This window comes from Delphinapterus leucas, chromosome 2 (genome assembly GCF_059928025.1).
Source record: "Delphinapterus leucas isolate spDelLeu-1000000601 "Yukka" chromosome 2, BTC_Dleu_Yukka2, whole genome shotgun sequence".
NCBI lineage: Eukaryota > Metazoa > Chordata > Mammalia > Artiodactyla > Monodontidae > Delphinapterus > Delphinapterus leucas.
The window spans coordinates 160,021,303-160,038,596 of NC_143130.1; the positions used below are offsets into that span (position 1 = coordinate 160,021,303).

At 39.6% G+C, this 17,294-nt stretch overlaps 1 protein-coding gene across 5 annotated transcripts in view; it reads right to left on the bottom strand.

Annotated features, from left to right (window-relative positions):
* Positions 1-17,294, bottom strand: part of SEL1L (SEL1L adaptor subunit of SYVN1 ubiquitin ligase) — a 56,628-nt gene that overhangs the window by 25,732 nt on the left and 13,602 nt on the right. For 4 of the 5 annotated variants that reach the window (XM_022576378.2, XM_089908059.1, XM_089908057.1 and 1 more), the window contains exons 4-9: positions 8,075-8,242; positions 6,370-6,475; positions 5,407-5,569; positions 2,590-2,643; positions 2,450-2,509; positions 110-191 (exon numbers count right to left, since the gene is read on the bottom strand). In XM_022576378.2, the coding sequence (XP_022432086.1) occupies positions 110-191; positions 2,450-2,509; positions 2,590-2,643; positions 5,407-5,569; positions 6,370-6,475; positions 8,075-8,242 (633 nt within the window). The remainder of the gene's footprint in view (positions 1-109; positions 192-2,449; positions 2,510-2,589; positions 2,644-5,406; positions 5,570-6,369; positions 6,476-8,074; positions 8,243-17,294) is intronic. The other variant, XM_089908060.1, reaches the window with a different exon arrangement.

The window sequence follows — 17,294 nt, forward strand, 5'->3', positions numbered from 1 at the left end:
AAACAGTCACAGTATTTCAAGTAGTACGATGAAAATAGATGTATTTAAAATTAATTCTGTTTGGATTTTTTTTTGGTTTTGGTAAGGTGAAAGGCAAAAAGGTATATACCATGATTAGCAACAAGACGATAATGAGTCAGTGCAGATTCACAGCTCTGGAGGACCCCAATGCCAGCCCAGTATCGGTAACCCTGTAATACAACTTCAGGTGAGAAGAAGGCAGTTTCACATGCTTCAGTGGCATTCTTGTGGGAACAAATAAAGCTAACTACAGGAAGAATGTAATTTTGCTGTCCTTTGATCCAAGTACTTGGCTACATCATTTATCCTGAGTTTTACGTTGAGGTAACTTATTCAGCAACTTCAACAACCAGGCTAAGAACTAGGAAATAAATAATAAAGTTCCGAGAGCAATCAAAATAGATGCCATCAACTTTATGTATGCAGTGTGCCCATTTACCTGTAAGAGAAAATTGCTTGGGCTCTTGCTTAGAATAGATTTCAATTTTACTTCAGATACAATTTTAATAAAAACAGGTTAATCTTCCAAAGTAGCTCTTAAAGAAGGAACAAATTAGCAAAATAGGGAAGACAAGAGACTACTAGAACAGGCACAGTAATACCAGCAATAAATGACTTCAGAATAAGGGGGAAGATAGCTGATTATAAAGAGCAGAAGACAGAGCTCTCTGGAGCCATTTAGCACAGACTCAAATAGCTTTACCAATTTTAACAATCCTTAGGGAATGACTGTATAATAACATGTATATTTTTTTTAACTTTTTTAAAAAAATAAATTTATTTATTTTTGGCTGCGTTGGGTCTTCGTTGCTGCGCACAGGCTCTCTCTAGTTGCGGAGAGCGGGGGCTACTCTTTGTTGCAGCGCGCGGGCTTCTCATTGCGGTGGCTTCTCTTGTTGCGCAGGATGGGTTCTAGGTGCATGGGCTTCAGTAGTTGTGGCTGGCGGGCTCTAGAGCGCAGGCTCAGTAGTTGTGGCGCAAGGGCGTAGTTGCTCCGCGGCATGTGGGATCTTCCGGGACCAGGGCTCGAACCCGTTTCCCCTGCATTGGCAGGTGGATTCTTAACCACTGCACCACCAGGGAAGACCCATAACATGTATAATATTGATACTTAATGTTCTTGTTTTGTAGCCACCATTTAAGGAGACTGATAAGTAGTTTAAAAAGATTTGTGTCAAAAATATCTAATATTTCTTGAAAATTCATCTAAAAATAACTTTTCAGTTACTGTTTGAGGAATAAACGTTCCTGGAGATTAAACAAACAAGTGAAAAAGACTTCAAAATTAGTAAGGAGTGTTTCAGAAACCTAGAGCAACGCCCTTGTTTTTCACTTACTGAAACTCCTTCAGCAGTTTACCTCTGTAACAGGACTAAGCCCAAGCTCCCTGGTGTGACGTACAGCTGTTTACATGATTCCTGTCTACCTGTCCTGTTGACAGACTACCTGGCATTCTATTTTCCAATGTTTTAGTTGCTCCTTTCTTCAGAAGTATCTCCTTCCAATGCCAGTGTGGGTGAGGTGCCTTTTAGGTGGTTCCCTGACATTCTCATGCTGTATTATAACGACCTCCTTACTCACGTCTCCCTTTCTACATTAAAAGTTCGTTGTGCGATGGTATTATATCTTACTGATCTTTGGAATTCTAATGACAAGTATTCAGTAAATATTTTTGGAATACACATAGGGAAAATTATCCAGGATCTACCCAACTGGCCAGAAAACTAGATTTTCCTTCTTTGTTAAGTTTCATAATCCCATCAATGACCAGGCCTATAGACCCCTCCAGATTTTGGACTGGTTTCTCTGCTTTCAGTCTCATTTCTGCTCAATCTATTCTTTACATTCCTGCAAGAACTTACATATTCATTTACAACAGTAAGATGGGTCAGAGATCATGTGGACTCACCCAAAGTCAATTTATAAAGTAGAAGGCAGATTAAACACCTCAGCAAAAAAAAAAATGTGGTGGAAAGATTCTATATTTTAACACTAAGCCGTTTAAGTGATCAACACTATCAGGTAATACATAAGAGATACTCTGTAATGAACTTTATAGGACACTGGTTCTTTGTATACTTAGTCCTTCATCTATTTAAATGTAAAATCTGTCATAACCCAATCTAAAAAATGATTCTGACAAACAACTCCAACTTATAGAAAACTGAAAAAGAACCATTTATCAGATTTCTATTTTAAGGGAAATCAGCCAAACTAATCATTTTAAAGACAAACTGTGGACTCTACCAATTTTCATCCACACGTAGATTCAATTGCTGTATCCATTAACAAGAAGCTGAAGGACATTCAATTGAATATTGGGTCTTAATGAATATAAGTAAATTTCAATCATGAAACCTAGAAAAGTTGTGGCCACTTGTAAACCAACTATTCAATGTTATTAGCCTTCAATTTAAGTCTTACTTACCAAAACCATGTGGGCTATTAGGTTGCCCCCAAGAGCTCCAAAAGTATAATAAACAAGGGCCTGTGAAAGAACAAAAGATGCTTAACATAGTTACATATTTACCCAATTCAAATTATAATATAAAGTTTTAATAATATTACCTTTGCCTGACTTGAATTAACACCAAGTCCAGAAGCATAGAGAAAGCCAAGAGCCTGAAACAAAATGATAAAAGGCAGACAGTTTTATGAACCATGAAAAGATGCAAGAATCTTTAAATGCTAAAAGATTTAAACAGTTGCAAATATGCACAGCTGTGGAATTAAAAAGACTCAGAAATGCATTCAAGGTTTTACAAATTACACAATGAAATATAACTTTAAGCAACTAAAAAAGCTTAGCTTGAAGATTAAAGACAATTTAATAAAACATCAACTAGAAAACTGAAGCTGAACACATTTAAATATGACTTTTACTTGATTCTTGATGAACAGCTATTATGAAAACAAAATGTCTCCTATACCATTACATCAACATATTATCTATGTGAAGGGTGATACACAATGATAGTGGGTAAGAGATTACTAAATAAGCTATTGCAGGAATAAAAAGAGGCAGCAAGGGGCTAAGTTGAAGGGATCAAGGGAGAAAGGTCACTTTACAACACTAGAGCATACACTTCTTAAAAAAACCCAACCAACCAAACAATGTATTGGTAAGGGTCTACCCTCTGCCCTCTGAGGATTATCCCTGATGACATGAAAGCATAGGCTAAAGTTGTAAACGCAGGTGCTATTCTCATCAAAAGCCACGAGCTCTTCTACATTTCCCAGCCTCCCTTGAAGTTAGGTAGGGCCACTGCCTGGGATGTGACCAGAGGGGATGCAAGCCATTTTCAGACCTGGCCCTTAAAAACATCCCAGAGAATCCTCCAGTCCTCCCTTCTCCCTTCATGATGGCTTGGAAGCCCCATGTTCCAGATGGTATACAGCTACATGACGGAAGCAGCCCCTGACCCTGAGTCACCATATGAAGAGTAACTCAGGCAGGAGAGCTGCATGGGACCTGGCATAAACAAGAAATAACTCCATGCTGTGTGAAGCCACTGTGATTTTGGTGCTTTGCTTCATCAGCTAGAATTAATTATGGTGGAGACAGTGCTTTGCAGTGTATAAAGCACTGTGGCATTGTAAGGTTCTATTATTAGAGGGAAAAGATGCCTTAAAAGTAAAACCATTCCTCAGAACAGAATGTGTCTGAAGATAAAGAATATATGTGTGAATTTTACATAACCTGATTTATGTAAAAAGGGAAAAAAAGCTTTGAAAACAAAGGGGAGCAATTAAGATATAACCTGTTTATAAACCAAAAACAAGGCTACATAAGAGTTGCATACTGATCAGGTTATCAGTCCTGTGGAAAACAATGGTCCAAATGCCTTTACTGTTTACATAGTCTGAAAACAGACTTCCTCTGTGACTAGAAATTCTGTGTGATCTTTAAGCAAATCCCACACCATCGATAAATCTTTATTATTGAAGGCATTTTTTTTTAAAGTGGGCAAAACACCTTTGTAAGTAGGACACAAAACCCAGAAACCATAAAAGAAAAGATGAATAAATTCAACTTAAGTTGCTTATTTTACATGAAAAAACGTATAAACAAAATTAAAAGACAATATAAAGAATACAGATAAACAGCCAGATGCAGAGGTACAAAGGGCGAGGTCCGTAAGAGTCCTGAGCGCAGGAGCTTCTGTCCCCATGGAGTTGGAGTGTACCACCTCCTGCCACATGGATGTGTTCACCAACCTGGAGGCTCTCCAAACCCCAGAGTTGAGGGATTTTTATGGAGGCTTCTTCACATAGGTATAATTGATTAGTAACTCAATCCCCAGCCCCTTTCCCTTCCCTCTATTGAGGGCATTTTAAATAAATGTGGCTCCTAAATCCAGGCATCAATCCTACCATTACTAGTGGGGAGTCAAGCAGATATTATGTATCAACTGGCTCAAAGGGCAATATGGAATCAGAACATCTGCTACACAGCAGCCTAACTAAAAACATTTTACTTGAGTTCATCAGCCTTTAGCTGTGTCATTCAGTTTTAGGAAACATAGATGATGAAGAAACAAACTAAAGGACACCAAGAGGAAACAAATAGACAAACTGAGGCAGAACATTCTGTAGAAAAACTGGCCCTATCTCTAACACAGAAAAAAAAAAGGAAGGTGCGGGCTATGCTAGAAGTAGCGACCAAATATAAGTATAGTCCTGGACCAAATACTGATTTGGACAAAACAGATGTAAAGAAAATGTTTTCGCTCAACACCGTACGAATATGGTATGGGTGTTATATGATGTAAAAGTTTACTGGAATTGGAAGAGCTAAAGGCTATTGATTGAAAAGAGCAAGTTATGGAACAGTAGGCAATGACATTTTATTTTAATAAAGAATTTACACGAAGAGAAAGGTCTAGAAGGGAGGGTATGCATGGACTAACATATTACCAGTGCCTATGTCTGGGAGGTACATATGTGATGTTTACTTTCTTAGCTTTTTTAGTTTGTATTTCTAGTTTCCTTATAAAGGACATGTGCTGCTTCTGTAACAAAATATCTTTTTACAAAAATACCAAGATTAACAGGAGCTGGAGCACCTGACCTTAGGGAAAAAAAATACAACGGTGAGTAATTTCAGATAAAAAACAATTACCTTCATTTAATTCTCTGAAGATTTAAGTTGGAAAACTACAAATATAATTTTGGCAAGATGCAATTGCAAAAACGCCTTAAGTGACTAGAAATGTTCTCAAACTAAGGAAAAAGACTGTCCAAGAAGACTGGGAAAATGATCTGCCACAAAATTAATATTTACAGTTTTACTTGTTAAAGGAAGTCAGGGCAAAGAAGAGTACCACGCTGTTAAAATAAACCAGTGCTGTATGCGGAGAGATTCTCCACGGAAAGTATACTTACAGTTTGTCCCTTGGGAGAACCTTCCTCAGTCAGTTTCTCAAACATCTCTTTAGCTGCCTGGATATTCTGTGTCAGGTAATCACCAAACAAAAGAGCATAGGACACTCTCTCCAGGGCCTTGGTATGGTTCATGCTTGCTGCCTTTTGAAGATACCGATATGCTCTTTAAACAGAAGTAATGAAAAAACAAATTAGCAATATTTTAGAGCTGCCATTTTTTTCAAGATCTCCTAAAATGCAGCTTAATTTCCTTATTCTATAGAATCCCTCTGATATTTTATTTTTACTAAAGTAGCGTTACTTACAAAACTTACTTTTGTTTTTACATAAGGTACCAGTTCTGTTATTGCAATATCTTGGAATTCTAATTACACTAATAGTAATCCTAAAAAATTCGATGAAAAAAGTTAACTAGATTTGCAATGTGAGAACTATAATACGGTGTCCGGTAAATAATCTAATGAATGATATAATCACCATAACTGTCTTCTTTGCACAGACTATAACAAAAATCAGCTGAAATTAAAGGGACATAAATGTTACAGGACAATCACTTGTTTTATGTTCTTTCATTCCTAAATTCTAGACTTTGCAAGAAAATTACAAAGCAAAACCAAAAATATCAGAAAACACCTGACAGCAATTCCTTGTTTGTTTTATGCCACTCTGAATTCTGGATACTGTATGTATTCCTGGCTCTGAGAAATTACTATAACTTAATCAAATATTGCCATTTGCTCACTGTTCATTCTCGTGACTGGTTTTAGGACCTTTTTACCCCAACAAGCTAAAATCTGATAAAAGTAATGCCCCTAATGTTCATATATCATATTAAGTTTTCTTGTAATGCAACTTAAGAAATCCTTTGTCTCTGGCAGTAAATTAAATTTAAAAAGTACTTATCCATTTATCTCAGTAATGGCCTATCTCAGGGTAAGAATGGGAGTTGGCTGTGCTACCTACTCTCTTTTTTGGCTTTTCTTATTGCTTCCATTGAGGATTTTCATCCCAGTCTGGTACATCATTTCCGCTTCCTGCATTTGCCGTCTTTTGGCAGCCTCTTCTTCAGCTAAAAATAAAATTTACATTTTGAATTTACATGGATAATTCTGCACCAATTATTTATCAAACATCAGTATGTATTCTTTCTTTTGGGTGGTCATGCAAACATAATCCATGATCTTTCACCATTTCCAAGTCTGACTCTAAAGACACATGGTTTTCAGTATGGCCTTTATCTGACAAAAGATAAGGCAGAAAAAAAAAAGCCTCATTGAAATCACTTTCTTTCAGAGAAAGCAATATCAACCTGCTTTTGGAGGGTACTTTTCTGCTAGTAATTCTAACTTTTTATATAATTCAACTAAAATTTCAGTAGGAGCTTATGATTATATATGCCAAGGTCAGCTAAAATCAGGACAGTAAAAAACAGAAAAATACTGTTGTAGTCAAAGAACACTTCAGTCTCGCCTGAAATGCTGTATATTTTACAAGGAGAAAGTATTTGATTAATTACATAACAAAAATTAGTAAAAAAATTGATTTTTATTAACTACAGATCCTGATTAATTAGTGTTCAAGTTCTCTACTTTTTTCCTATGCACTAATACAACCCTGAAAATCACAGAATTATTGCAGATTTCTCAAAAATTATTTTGTTACTGTAATATAGCATTTAACAGAAATATAGAATTCACCAAGAGACATCTGAGTAGTTCATGAGGACTAATATTTACAGGAACAGAAGTGAGCTGTTCTTGCAATATAAAAACAAAATCTGATGTGTTAAACTGGAGGACTTAATCATACTGGCCTACATCCAAAGACGGACTGTATGACATATTCTAGGAAAGCCTAAATAGTCTATCAGAGCCATTATTCTGAAAATGTCATTTGGTATCAAATGAGGTATATTTAAGGTTTTCTGTTGTTTTCTATTAGTTAGAAAGTTTTTCCCAAAAACACAGCTTGCTTGAATTTAGAAGTCAGTCCCTTCGTACTGACATGAACACTTAGGACAGTTAAATATACTATATTTGTCAAATGTTACCTTAGCACAGTGCATTTCGTTCAAGTATTTAGGAAAGGTATGATCTATCTTTCTTTTTTTTTTTGTGGTACACGGGCCTCTCACTGTTGTGGCCTCTCCCGTTGCGGAGCACAGGCTCCAGACTCGCACGCTCAGCGGCCACGGCTCACGGGCCCAGCCGCTCTGCGGCATGTGGGATCCTCCTAGACTGGGGCACGAACCCATGTCCCCTGCATCGGCAGGCGGACTCTCAACCACTGCACCACCAGGGAAGCCCTATCTTTCTTTTAACCACTATTAATTAGCCTTCACCATAATGTTCTATTTCCTTTATTGCCAAAGAATGTTTCACATTAATTAATTTAGCAGCCTGCCTGAGAGTTTCAGAACAACCCGTGCACACCAATGAAAAACCACCTCTAAATAAGGCACAAGTGTGATAAGCCGCTTGAGTGACGGCCTGGAAGTAAGTACACTGCACGCTTCCTGCGCTGACATCCAGGCTTTAAGGCAACAACCTCGTCATCGACGTTGACCATTTCTCACAAAGGTGGAAAATGGACGGCTACGAAAAGGCCTTTAAACTGTTGCCTGAGACACAAAACAATGGGGATGTGCTGCCTACTGAGCAATACTTACTTTCACAAAAGCCCCACTTTTCATCTGCCTTGTAGTCATAGGTTGTAGCACACCACAGTCTGCCATCTTCCCTCCCATCTGAGGTACACTCATCATATTCCTTATCCAGGAACAGAAAAGGGAAGTGACAGGGCTCCCCGTGTGCTGTGCCTTCAATGGCGGTCAAAGCTGGAAAGAAAAAAAAAATCTAAACATGAACAGCACCTCTGGTATTCATGGATTTAACACTGTCAATTTCAACTATGAGAATCCAAAGACACAGATACATGATTTGTAATGGGGAACATAAAAGACCCGGCACTGATTTTGTTCAGGGACGACGTGAAGGTGAGTCAACTTACTGAGCATGGCTAGCTGACTACCCAGCTCTATATCTAGGTTAGAATTCTGGAAGGTCTTGAGATAATAACCTTAGAATATCAAAAGTCTACTGAAAACAGCTGCCCAGCCAGTGAGCAAAAAATAAGGCAAATGCAACTGAATCAATTCCACTGCTCAGCACAACTCTACTTTTTTTCCTATCTGAATGCTGTAAGTCAATTTCTTCAATAATATAAAGTTACACAGGGAAAATGCTCCCCCAGGCAAAGTTAATCACTCACATACTCCTCTGTGATCCCCCAGCTTTTTATTAGAGTACTGATCACACTCACTGAGCTTCTTTCTTTACAATACTCTAGCTCCCACTAGACTTTGAGCTTGTTAAGGGTAAAAACCATATTTCTGGGCTTCCCTAGTGGCGCAGTGGTTGAGAGTCCACCTGCCGATGCAGGGGACACGGGTTCGTGCCCCGGTCCGGGAAGATCCCACATGCCGTGGAGCAGCTAGGCCCGTGAGCCATGGCCCCTGAGCCTGCACGTCTGGAGCCTGTACTCCGCAACGGGAGAGGCCATAACAGTGAGAGGCCCACATACCGCAAAAAAAAAAAACCAAAAAAAACCCATATCTCTAATTTGTTCTGTAAGTTCTTTCCAAGTATCTCCTAGGTGCTGGGAATTATGCCAGGTGCTGGAAATGAGGTGGAGCAGAGGTCTCTGCTACATGGAACTTACTGCCTAGCAAGGAAGAGAGACATTAAACACAAGTGTGATTGATGTTATGGAAAGGAAAGCTCCCCGTCAGGAACTGCAGTTTACACTGAACCTCATGGATGTCTAGGAAGAGGTGGTGGATGAAATGCTTTGGGGTGGGGTAGGGGGACAAGCATTGTAGACAAAGGGAAAAGTATGCGTTAAGAATCAAATGAAAGACAGCATGGCATATTAGAGAAAATAAAGTTCATTATCTCACAACATGTAGTGTGAGTGTCAAAGTGGACAAGAGAAGAAGCTAAAGAAGCACAAAGAAGCCAGACTAGGGAGGTCCTGACAAGTCTTACTAACTCAATTTGGATTTTATCCTGAGAACAATGAAAACTCAAGAGTTTAAAGTAGGAGTGACATGCGCATACTTATACTTTACTTAGAGAGGGGGACAATGGAATGCCAGGCTGGATGCAAGGTGACCGGTTTAAAGGTTGTGACAGTGGTCTAATCGAGAGGTAATGGTAGCCTGAAGAGGACAATGAAATGAAAAAAGTGGATGTACTCAAGTGATGCTAAGGAAGTAGATATGGTACTACTTACTGACTAGATGTGCAGATGAGAGGAGAGAGGAATCAAGGAAGGCTCCCAGGTATTAGGCTTCAGGAAGTGAGTAGGTGGTTGTCCTTACTAAGATAGAGAACACTAAAGGAGGAGTAGGTTACTGGGTAGGGATGAAATGGATCAGGAGAGAGACAAGTTAAGCTTTGCTCCTGCTACATTCAAGGTAGCTAACAAAAAATAAAACAAGTGAAATGTCTTAGACATCTTTTCAGCTGCAGCCAAAAAGAAAGTTCTCCAGTTTACAGATATATTTGAAGGCAAGAGTATGCATAAGAATGCCAATTAAGAGGTATATGAGAATACCAAAGGGCCAGGCCTAAGCCTAGGCTCCAACCATACGGTAAGTATGAGTACATATATGTCAACGTTCATTTTGCTTTTACATGGAGAATTTAATTAGGCAGCAGAGCTTAGTAAGTAACAGTATAGGTTCTGGAGTCAGAACACCTGACTCAAACCCTACTGATTATTAGCTGTGAACTTTGAGTAAGTTATTTAATCTCTCTCCTTACCCATAAAATTATTTGGAGATAACCTCCTTATCTACAAATAGGGATAACAGTCCTCGCTGCATAGAGTTACTCACAAAGATGAACTGAAATAATACATGTAAGGGACTCATCATGGTGCCTGCCACGTAAGGCGGTAAGAGTCTAGGAGATGGCAATTGCTATTTTATTCCTGGCACTTCCGCTCTGAAAGGCTAGAAAATGTATGCTCTTTCTTTCCTGTGTAAAGAAGAATACATTCTAAGACTAATTTGAAAATTATTTTCAGTAAGTTATGAAAGGCAAACAAATTCAAAATGGTTTACCACCAGATAAATGTCATTCACCATCCTGGTAATCACTGACCAGAGGCAAATAACTTTTTCACCTTCGATTTGTCCACTTTTTAAGAAATGATCTTTAATGCAACATATAAGCAAAGCATCCTTTATCAACAACCTCAGAGGCATCACTTTGACTACAGAATCTGAAAAAGGCGCTCCCATGCACTGCTACTAGATTCAAATTTGCTTTGGAAAGATAATATCTGTACAACTGCAGTTTGTAAACTTGAATTTCAACTTAAATAACATACAGTGGTTTAAAGTATATTTGATTTTTCCCTATGATAACAGAAATTTCTGTTTTAAAAGCAAATAAGAATTGTCATAAGAATTCTAATTTGCCAGAACTTATATTTTCTAAGTGGTTCAAATACAGGAAAGCATTCGTTTTCATGTGATGGAACAATACAGCAGAAAAGAAACTGGAGAGAACCCAAAGGTTTTTAGCAACAAAAGGTTTTAACCTACTACTGAGTCAGCACTAACTTAAGCAGGAAGAACTCCTAGGGTACACCTGCTTTATCAATTTAGTAAAACCGAAATATCTTGGTCAAAATAATGTGTTTATTATTAAGTTAGTAGAAAGAAAATTTGTATCTCTCAGCTATCTTCTCCAAGCAAAATCACCACAGGGAAACTGCTGTTACCTTTTAAACTTATTTTAAAGTCTTCCAAAAGGTACTGACTGGGACTTGCTGGTTTCAAGTCAATAATCTCAAGTTGATATTCCTCACAATAGCGTTGATTTCAGTTAATTTTCTTCCATGGAGAAATTCTCTAAGAATTTCGAAGCTACTATTTTAAAAACAGCCATGAAAACAGTACCAGTTTTAAAAACAATGGTAATCACCGCTCTGGCATAATGAGGCTGACTGAATATGCAATTTGAGTTAATGGTAGCCAGTAATCAAATGTGACACTTAAAATGAAAGGGAAAAAAATGTGTTAAGTCAACTCTGCACCTTCATGTAAACATGACATAGTATCACAATCTATTTAGACCTTGAGAGTAAGATATTTAACTTAACGGTATTTGAGAACTTATAATAATGAACAGAATGCTGCTCTATATTTAAACTAGCAGAAATTTGCTCTTGCAAAGTCAATTAGAATCATTTAGGAAAGCTAGAAAGGTTTTTAACAACCCACCCCCCCCCGCGCCCCGCTCCCACCCCAAACCCTATCCGAACCTGTAATCCTTCAGCGCTGGCCAGAATATAGGTAAATGGGAACTTCCATACCGTTGGCAGAAGTGTAAAGGGGCATTCAATAATATCTGTTAGAATTGAAAAGCTCCATACACCTTTCGATCCCATTTTTTCACTTCTGGGATGTTTACTTAATAGAAGTGCTCCCACGAAGATACAAAGAGGTATGTCCAAGAGAGCATTTGTGCATCATCACAATTTTAAAAACATAAAGCCAAAAAGAACTCAAAGGTTTATGATAAGTAGGTTGGTTAACTCAACTACAGTGCAGGAGTTACAGAGAAACCTGGGCATCAACACAGATGGAATCAAAGGTCACTAGAGAATGGTGTAGACAGAGCAGAAGATAAAGGCTGAGTCTTGGGGGCAACCTTACGTTTCAACATCAGGCAGGTTCCGAGGAACCACAGCCAAGTGAAGAAAGCATCTTCAGAGAAAGGAAAAAAATACATGAGGGGTCAGTAAGGTAAGGACCAAGAACTGACCAGGTATTCAGCAATTAGAATGCGCCTGGAGGAGAGTGGCTTTAGTGGTCTGGAGGGGACCAGGGCCTCGTCACACTCCGATTAGAGAATGGAAAGAGAGGAAGCAAAATCAGTGAATAAAGACAACTCTTCCAAAGAATAATGCTATGAAGGGGAGTGGAGGAGTAAGGTGGTTGTCGGAGGGGCACTGGGGGCCAAGTCTTGGTTTTTCTAATATTCAGATATTATAGCATGTTTGAACGTTGGTGGAAAGAATTCAAGAGTGTGGGCAAAGACTGTCGTTTGCCATTCAGTAAACAAAGAATGTTGTCTGCCATAGAGCCACCAGCCACTGCAGCTGCATCCCCAACAGTGCACCCTGAGGGGAATTCAGGATGGAGAAAAACAGGATACTGGCTCTATATAGTTAAGATGCATATCTAAGGAATAATTTCAATGAGCCCAGACTCTTGCATCTTCCCAAACACAGAAAAGCACTAAAATCATTAACTTGAGATGTCTGATTTTTGTGATTAGCAGTAATATTTTGATGTCTGACTACATGCATTTTTTTCTTCCCAGCAAAAACTATATATCCTGGTTCCTCCCTTACCTCTTAGGAGCAGGTCCTCAGAGCTATCTGAGAGGCTGTCTCTCACCATACAGTCCTCAGTAAGGTCCCCGAATAAAACATAAATTGCAACTTTTAGGTTGTATGTTTTTCTTCAGTTGCCAAGAGAAAACAATGTAAATGTGGCTAGAATGTTGCTATTGGTACTGAATTAAATGTCCTGGAATACAAATACTCATCTTTTCCTCGTTTTTAATTGTAAGATCAAAACAAAACAAAAACATCAACCTCTTGATCCATACAGATAAAGCCAAGGGATTTAGCTCTCAAATTCCTCATTTTAAGAGCATTTACACTCTGTTAAAGACTGATATTATATCTATAAGTTTAGATGGGTATTCTGTTAATAAGACGACTATTTAATCATGCTGCTTGTTTGAAGCAATTTTGTACTTCCAAATATACAGCAGTAAGTAGCATTTTAGTCAAATATATTTAGAGTCAAAAATATACTTATAGTCAGGCTTCCCTGGTGGCGCAGTGGTTGAGAGTCTGCGTGCCGATGCAGGGGACACGGGTTCGTGCCCCGGTCTGGGAAGATCCCACATGCCGCGGAGCGGCTAGGCCTGTGAGCCATGGCCGCTGAGCCTGCGCGTCTGGAGCCTGTGCTCCGCAACAGGAGAGGCCACAACAGTGAGAGGCCCGCATACCACAAAAAAAAAAAAAAAAAAAAAAAAATATATATATATATATATATATGTATATACACACTTATAGTCAAAAATTATATTTATAGTCAAATGTATTTATAGTCAAAAACTGAAACACATTTAACGTTAAAAAGGTACCAACCTCAAGATAACTGTCATAGTGTTCAGCAATTTTAGTAAACACAAAGATAAAAACTCAATCAACCAACCAATTAACATCAAACTTCCTAAAGTACTACAGGCGGAACACAAATAACAGATGATTTGAAGCAAACCATACTTGAGATAAAGCAAATGGTATAGGCCAAATAAAGAGGTATTTACCGTTGACTGAGAAATATGGTATAGTAATCTTCTAGGGAAAATAACAATTTTATGTTATTTGCTACAAGAAGACTGTTTTCACCCAAGGTTGAGAATTGCTAACTAGAGTTGAGAAATTACATTAATGAAGGACAGACAGACATGCAGACTATACTAAGGAAGGCACTGCTTTAAGGATTAAGATGTATTTTTCAGAAAATTAATGAAATGTAGTCACCTAGAGAATGAACAAAAACATTAAGATCAGAGTTCATATAAGCTCAGTTCTCTCTGTGAAAATAATCATTCAAAAGAAGAAAGCACTGCCCCATGTGCCCAGAAGAAAGTGACAAAAGCTTCACGACACTTAGGTGACAGGCAGTCAGAAACCAGAGTGAAACTTGCTCAGGAAAACTGCTGCTTAAGAACAGTGAGTTTGGGGACTTTCTGGTGGTCCAGTGAGTAAGACTCCACACTCCCAATGCAGGGGGCCAGGGTTCGATGCCTAATCTCACATGCGTGCCGCAACTAAAGATCCTGTGTGCTACAACTAAGACCCGATGCAGCCAAAATAAATAAATAAATATTAAAACAAAACAAAACAGTGAGTTTCACTAAATAATGGCTGTAAAGGCATTTTGAGTTCAAAAGCCCTGGTGGGGTGCTTTTCCACAAGGATGGTCTCCCAAAGGCGTTTCTTTCCACAAATAATTTCTTGTACAACCAAACAAAAGAAACAACGATAAAAGAAAGCTCTACATTATAGACCTGTTGTAGGTTATGGCCTATGTTTCCTTAACCATTTATCTTCTGTTTAGTCAGAGTACTAAGGTTTGTTTATTCCTTTCCACCCCCCCCTTGCATGTGACAATGAAGCAAAAATGCTATCCTATTACTCAACCAACTTTCTTACTTCAGAACCCAATTTTAAGCATGTTTAGTTAAGTTTAAGCTCAGTGCCATTCAAAACAGACCAAGATGCTGGTTATTTGATTTTTTTTTTTTAAGACTATTAGGGTAGTGTGTTTACTGTAGAAAAGACAATCCAAGCAATGGGAAAGTATACAAAATTAAAGAAAAATCACTGTCATCTTTAGTTACCACTGAAAATTATCTTTCTCCAAAGGTAATGACTGTTCCTAGAAAAGAGGTTCATTTTTCTTTTCAAGTGCAAATGTGGGGAAACAAATGGCTTTCTTTCCCATAAGGGACCTGTGATGGTTAACTCTGTGTATAAACTTAGCTGGGCCACAGCATCCAGATGTTTGGTCAAACACAACGCTGGGTTTCTGTGATGGTGTTTTTTGGATGAGATTAACATTTAAATCATGGACTTTGAGTAAAGCACATTACCCTCCACAATGTGGGTGGGCCTCAATCAATCAGTTAAAGGCCTAACAGAACAAGAGCAAGAAGGAATTCTGCCAGCAGAGGGCCTTCAGTTCTATTGATATTTCTCTGGAGCACCCTGAGCAACAGAGGATCAATGGGGCGAGAGCTGGTTCCTTATACAGGGTGAGGGTAGGGGTGTGTCCAGGGGCTGGGCCGGAGCGGTGGCTTAGGTGGTCTGCCCACCCCTTTATGGTGGCGTGTGCAGGAGGCATGAGCAGTGCCCTGCTTTTGCTCCCGACCCCCTGCTTTTGCTCCAGGCTCTTCAAAAGTGGCTCTTCAAAAGTGGCAGTTGGGTTTTTTGGTCTCTGTTATCTTTTGTCCATAATTTTGCCCCACTGTCACACACAGGCAGTTATTTTTAGTCCCATACAGTTTCTATATATTTGTTGCTCGAGGAGAGATGTGTCCAGGGGCAAGCACTGCAGCACTGCAGCAAAGGGTCCCGGGTCCCAGGCTTCTCTCAATACTAAGTGAATTATTTACAATGTGACATTTTCACTTATCACTAACATTCCTTCAGGTGGAGCCAGTGTAGACGGGCTAACAATTCATAACCCCTTCCTCACCTCTGGAGGGCTGGGGATGGTCAAGTGATAGTTTTGGCAGTTCTACTAGTGACGTCTGAGGGAGGCTGCCGCTCCTCTGATGCAGGCACCACTTCTTCCTGAGGACCTAGGACCTGGAGATACAGCTACCACCAGGTGTGACTGGCTGGGACAAACATGACGATGAAGTCAATTTACTAAGGAGACTGAACAGGAGAGAGAGCAGGAGCTGGAACCCTTGATGGCACAAGCCCTGAACCACCTTATCTATGGAGTTCTGGTCATGTGAGCCAAATAAACCTCTGCTCCTGCCACTGTTTGATGGATTTTCTGTTATTTGCCAACAAAACATGTTCCTTTTAAAATGACTATTGAGTATTCTGTAACAGGGGAATACCACAGTGTAATCGTTCCCCTCTTGGTGGCCTTTCATTCATTCCTTTTCAACAAATGTTTACTGAGGTGATATGCAGAAAACAGTTAACACAACAGACATGACTGCTATCCTTTGAAAGGTTGGCCCTTGGCTGGCATCTGGGAACTTAGACTCTGGGAGGGCTCCTGCCACCCTAACCCTAGTGACTCACTGTACCTAAACTGCTTGTACAAACCATGTGGTTTATGCTCAACATCTGCTTTCCTTCTGGGAGTCTGCAATTTTGGTAGATTCCAGGCGGGCAGTGATTACATGACTAGTCTCCACTAAAAACTCCAGGCACTGGGTCACTAATGAGCTTCCCTGGAAGACATTTCACATGTGTTGTCACTTGTGCTAGGGGAATTAAGTGCATCCTGTGTGACTCCACTGGGAGAGGACCCTTGGGAAACTTGCACCTTGTTTCCTTTGGACCTCATCCCATGCTGATTTTGCTTTGTATCCTTTCACTACAATAAATCATAGCTGTGAGTACAACTATACCCTGAGTCCTCCCAGCAAATCACTGAACCCAGGGGTGGTCTAGGGGGTCTCCCAATATCAACTGGCATCAGAAGTGGGGTTCCCTAAACCAACCCTGACTCACTAATAGACGGTGAAATTTTGGGAAAAGAAGAATAAGGGGCCCGGTGTGATGTATCTTTGGTGCCCAGCTGATTATGGGGTTATCCATGGTATGCAGCAGTAGCTGATCTGCTGTATGTTATGAGAGGTAAAAGTTACCTGTGGAATTGAAAATGATAGATCCAACTCCTGGAGAGTAGGCCTGCTGCATCCCACACTGCTTCTGGCCATGCTGGCTAAAGTGATGCCTTTGGGTTTTGCTCTCTCCTCCATGGGAGGAAAAAGGGGCCCCAAATGCCCGAAGGTGAAAAGGCCAAAATTGTTAAAAGTCTGCATTGTGCTCTTCTCCAAGTGGGCTGGGGGTGGGGTTTAAATCAGGTCCCAGGGCTGGAGCAACATTTTAGATAAAACAAAACAAAACAACAACAGAAAAAGGGAGGGAGGTCACACCACAGCAGTTTTTTCAGCCTAGCTGCTGCTGCAGTACCTCCTCCACTCCCCTTCCTCCCCTGCATTCCAGCCTGGATCTTCCCTGGCAGCTGCAATGCT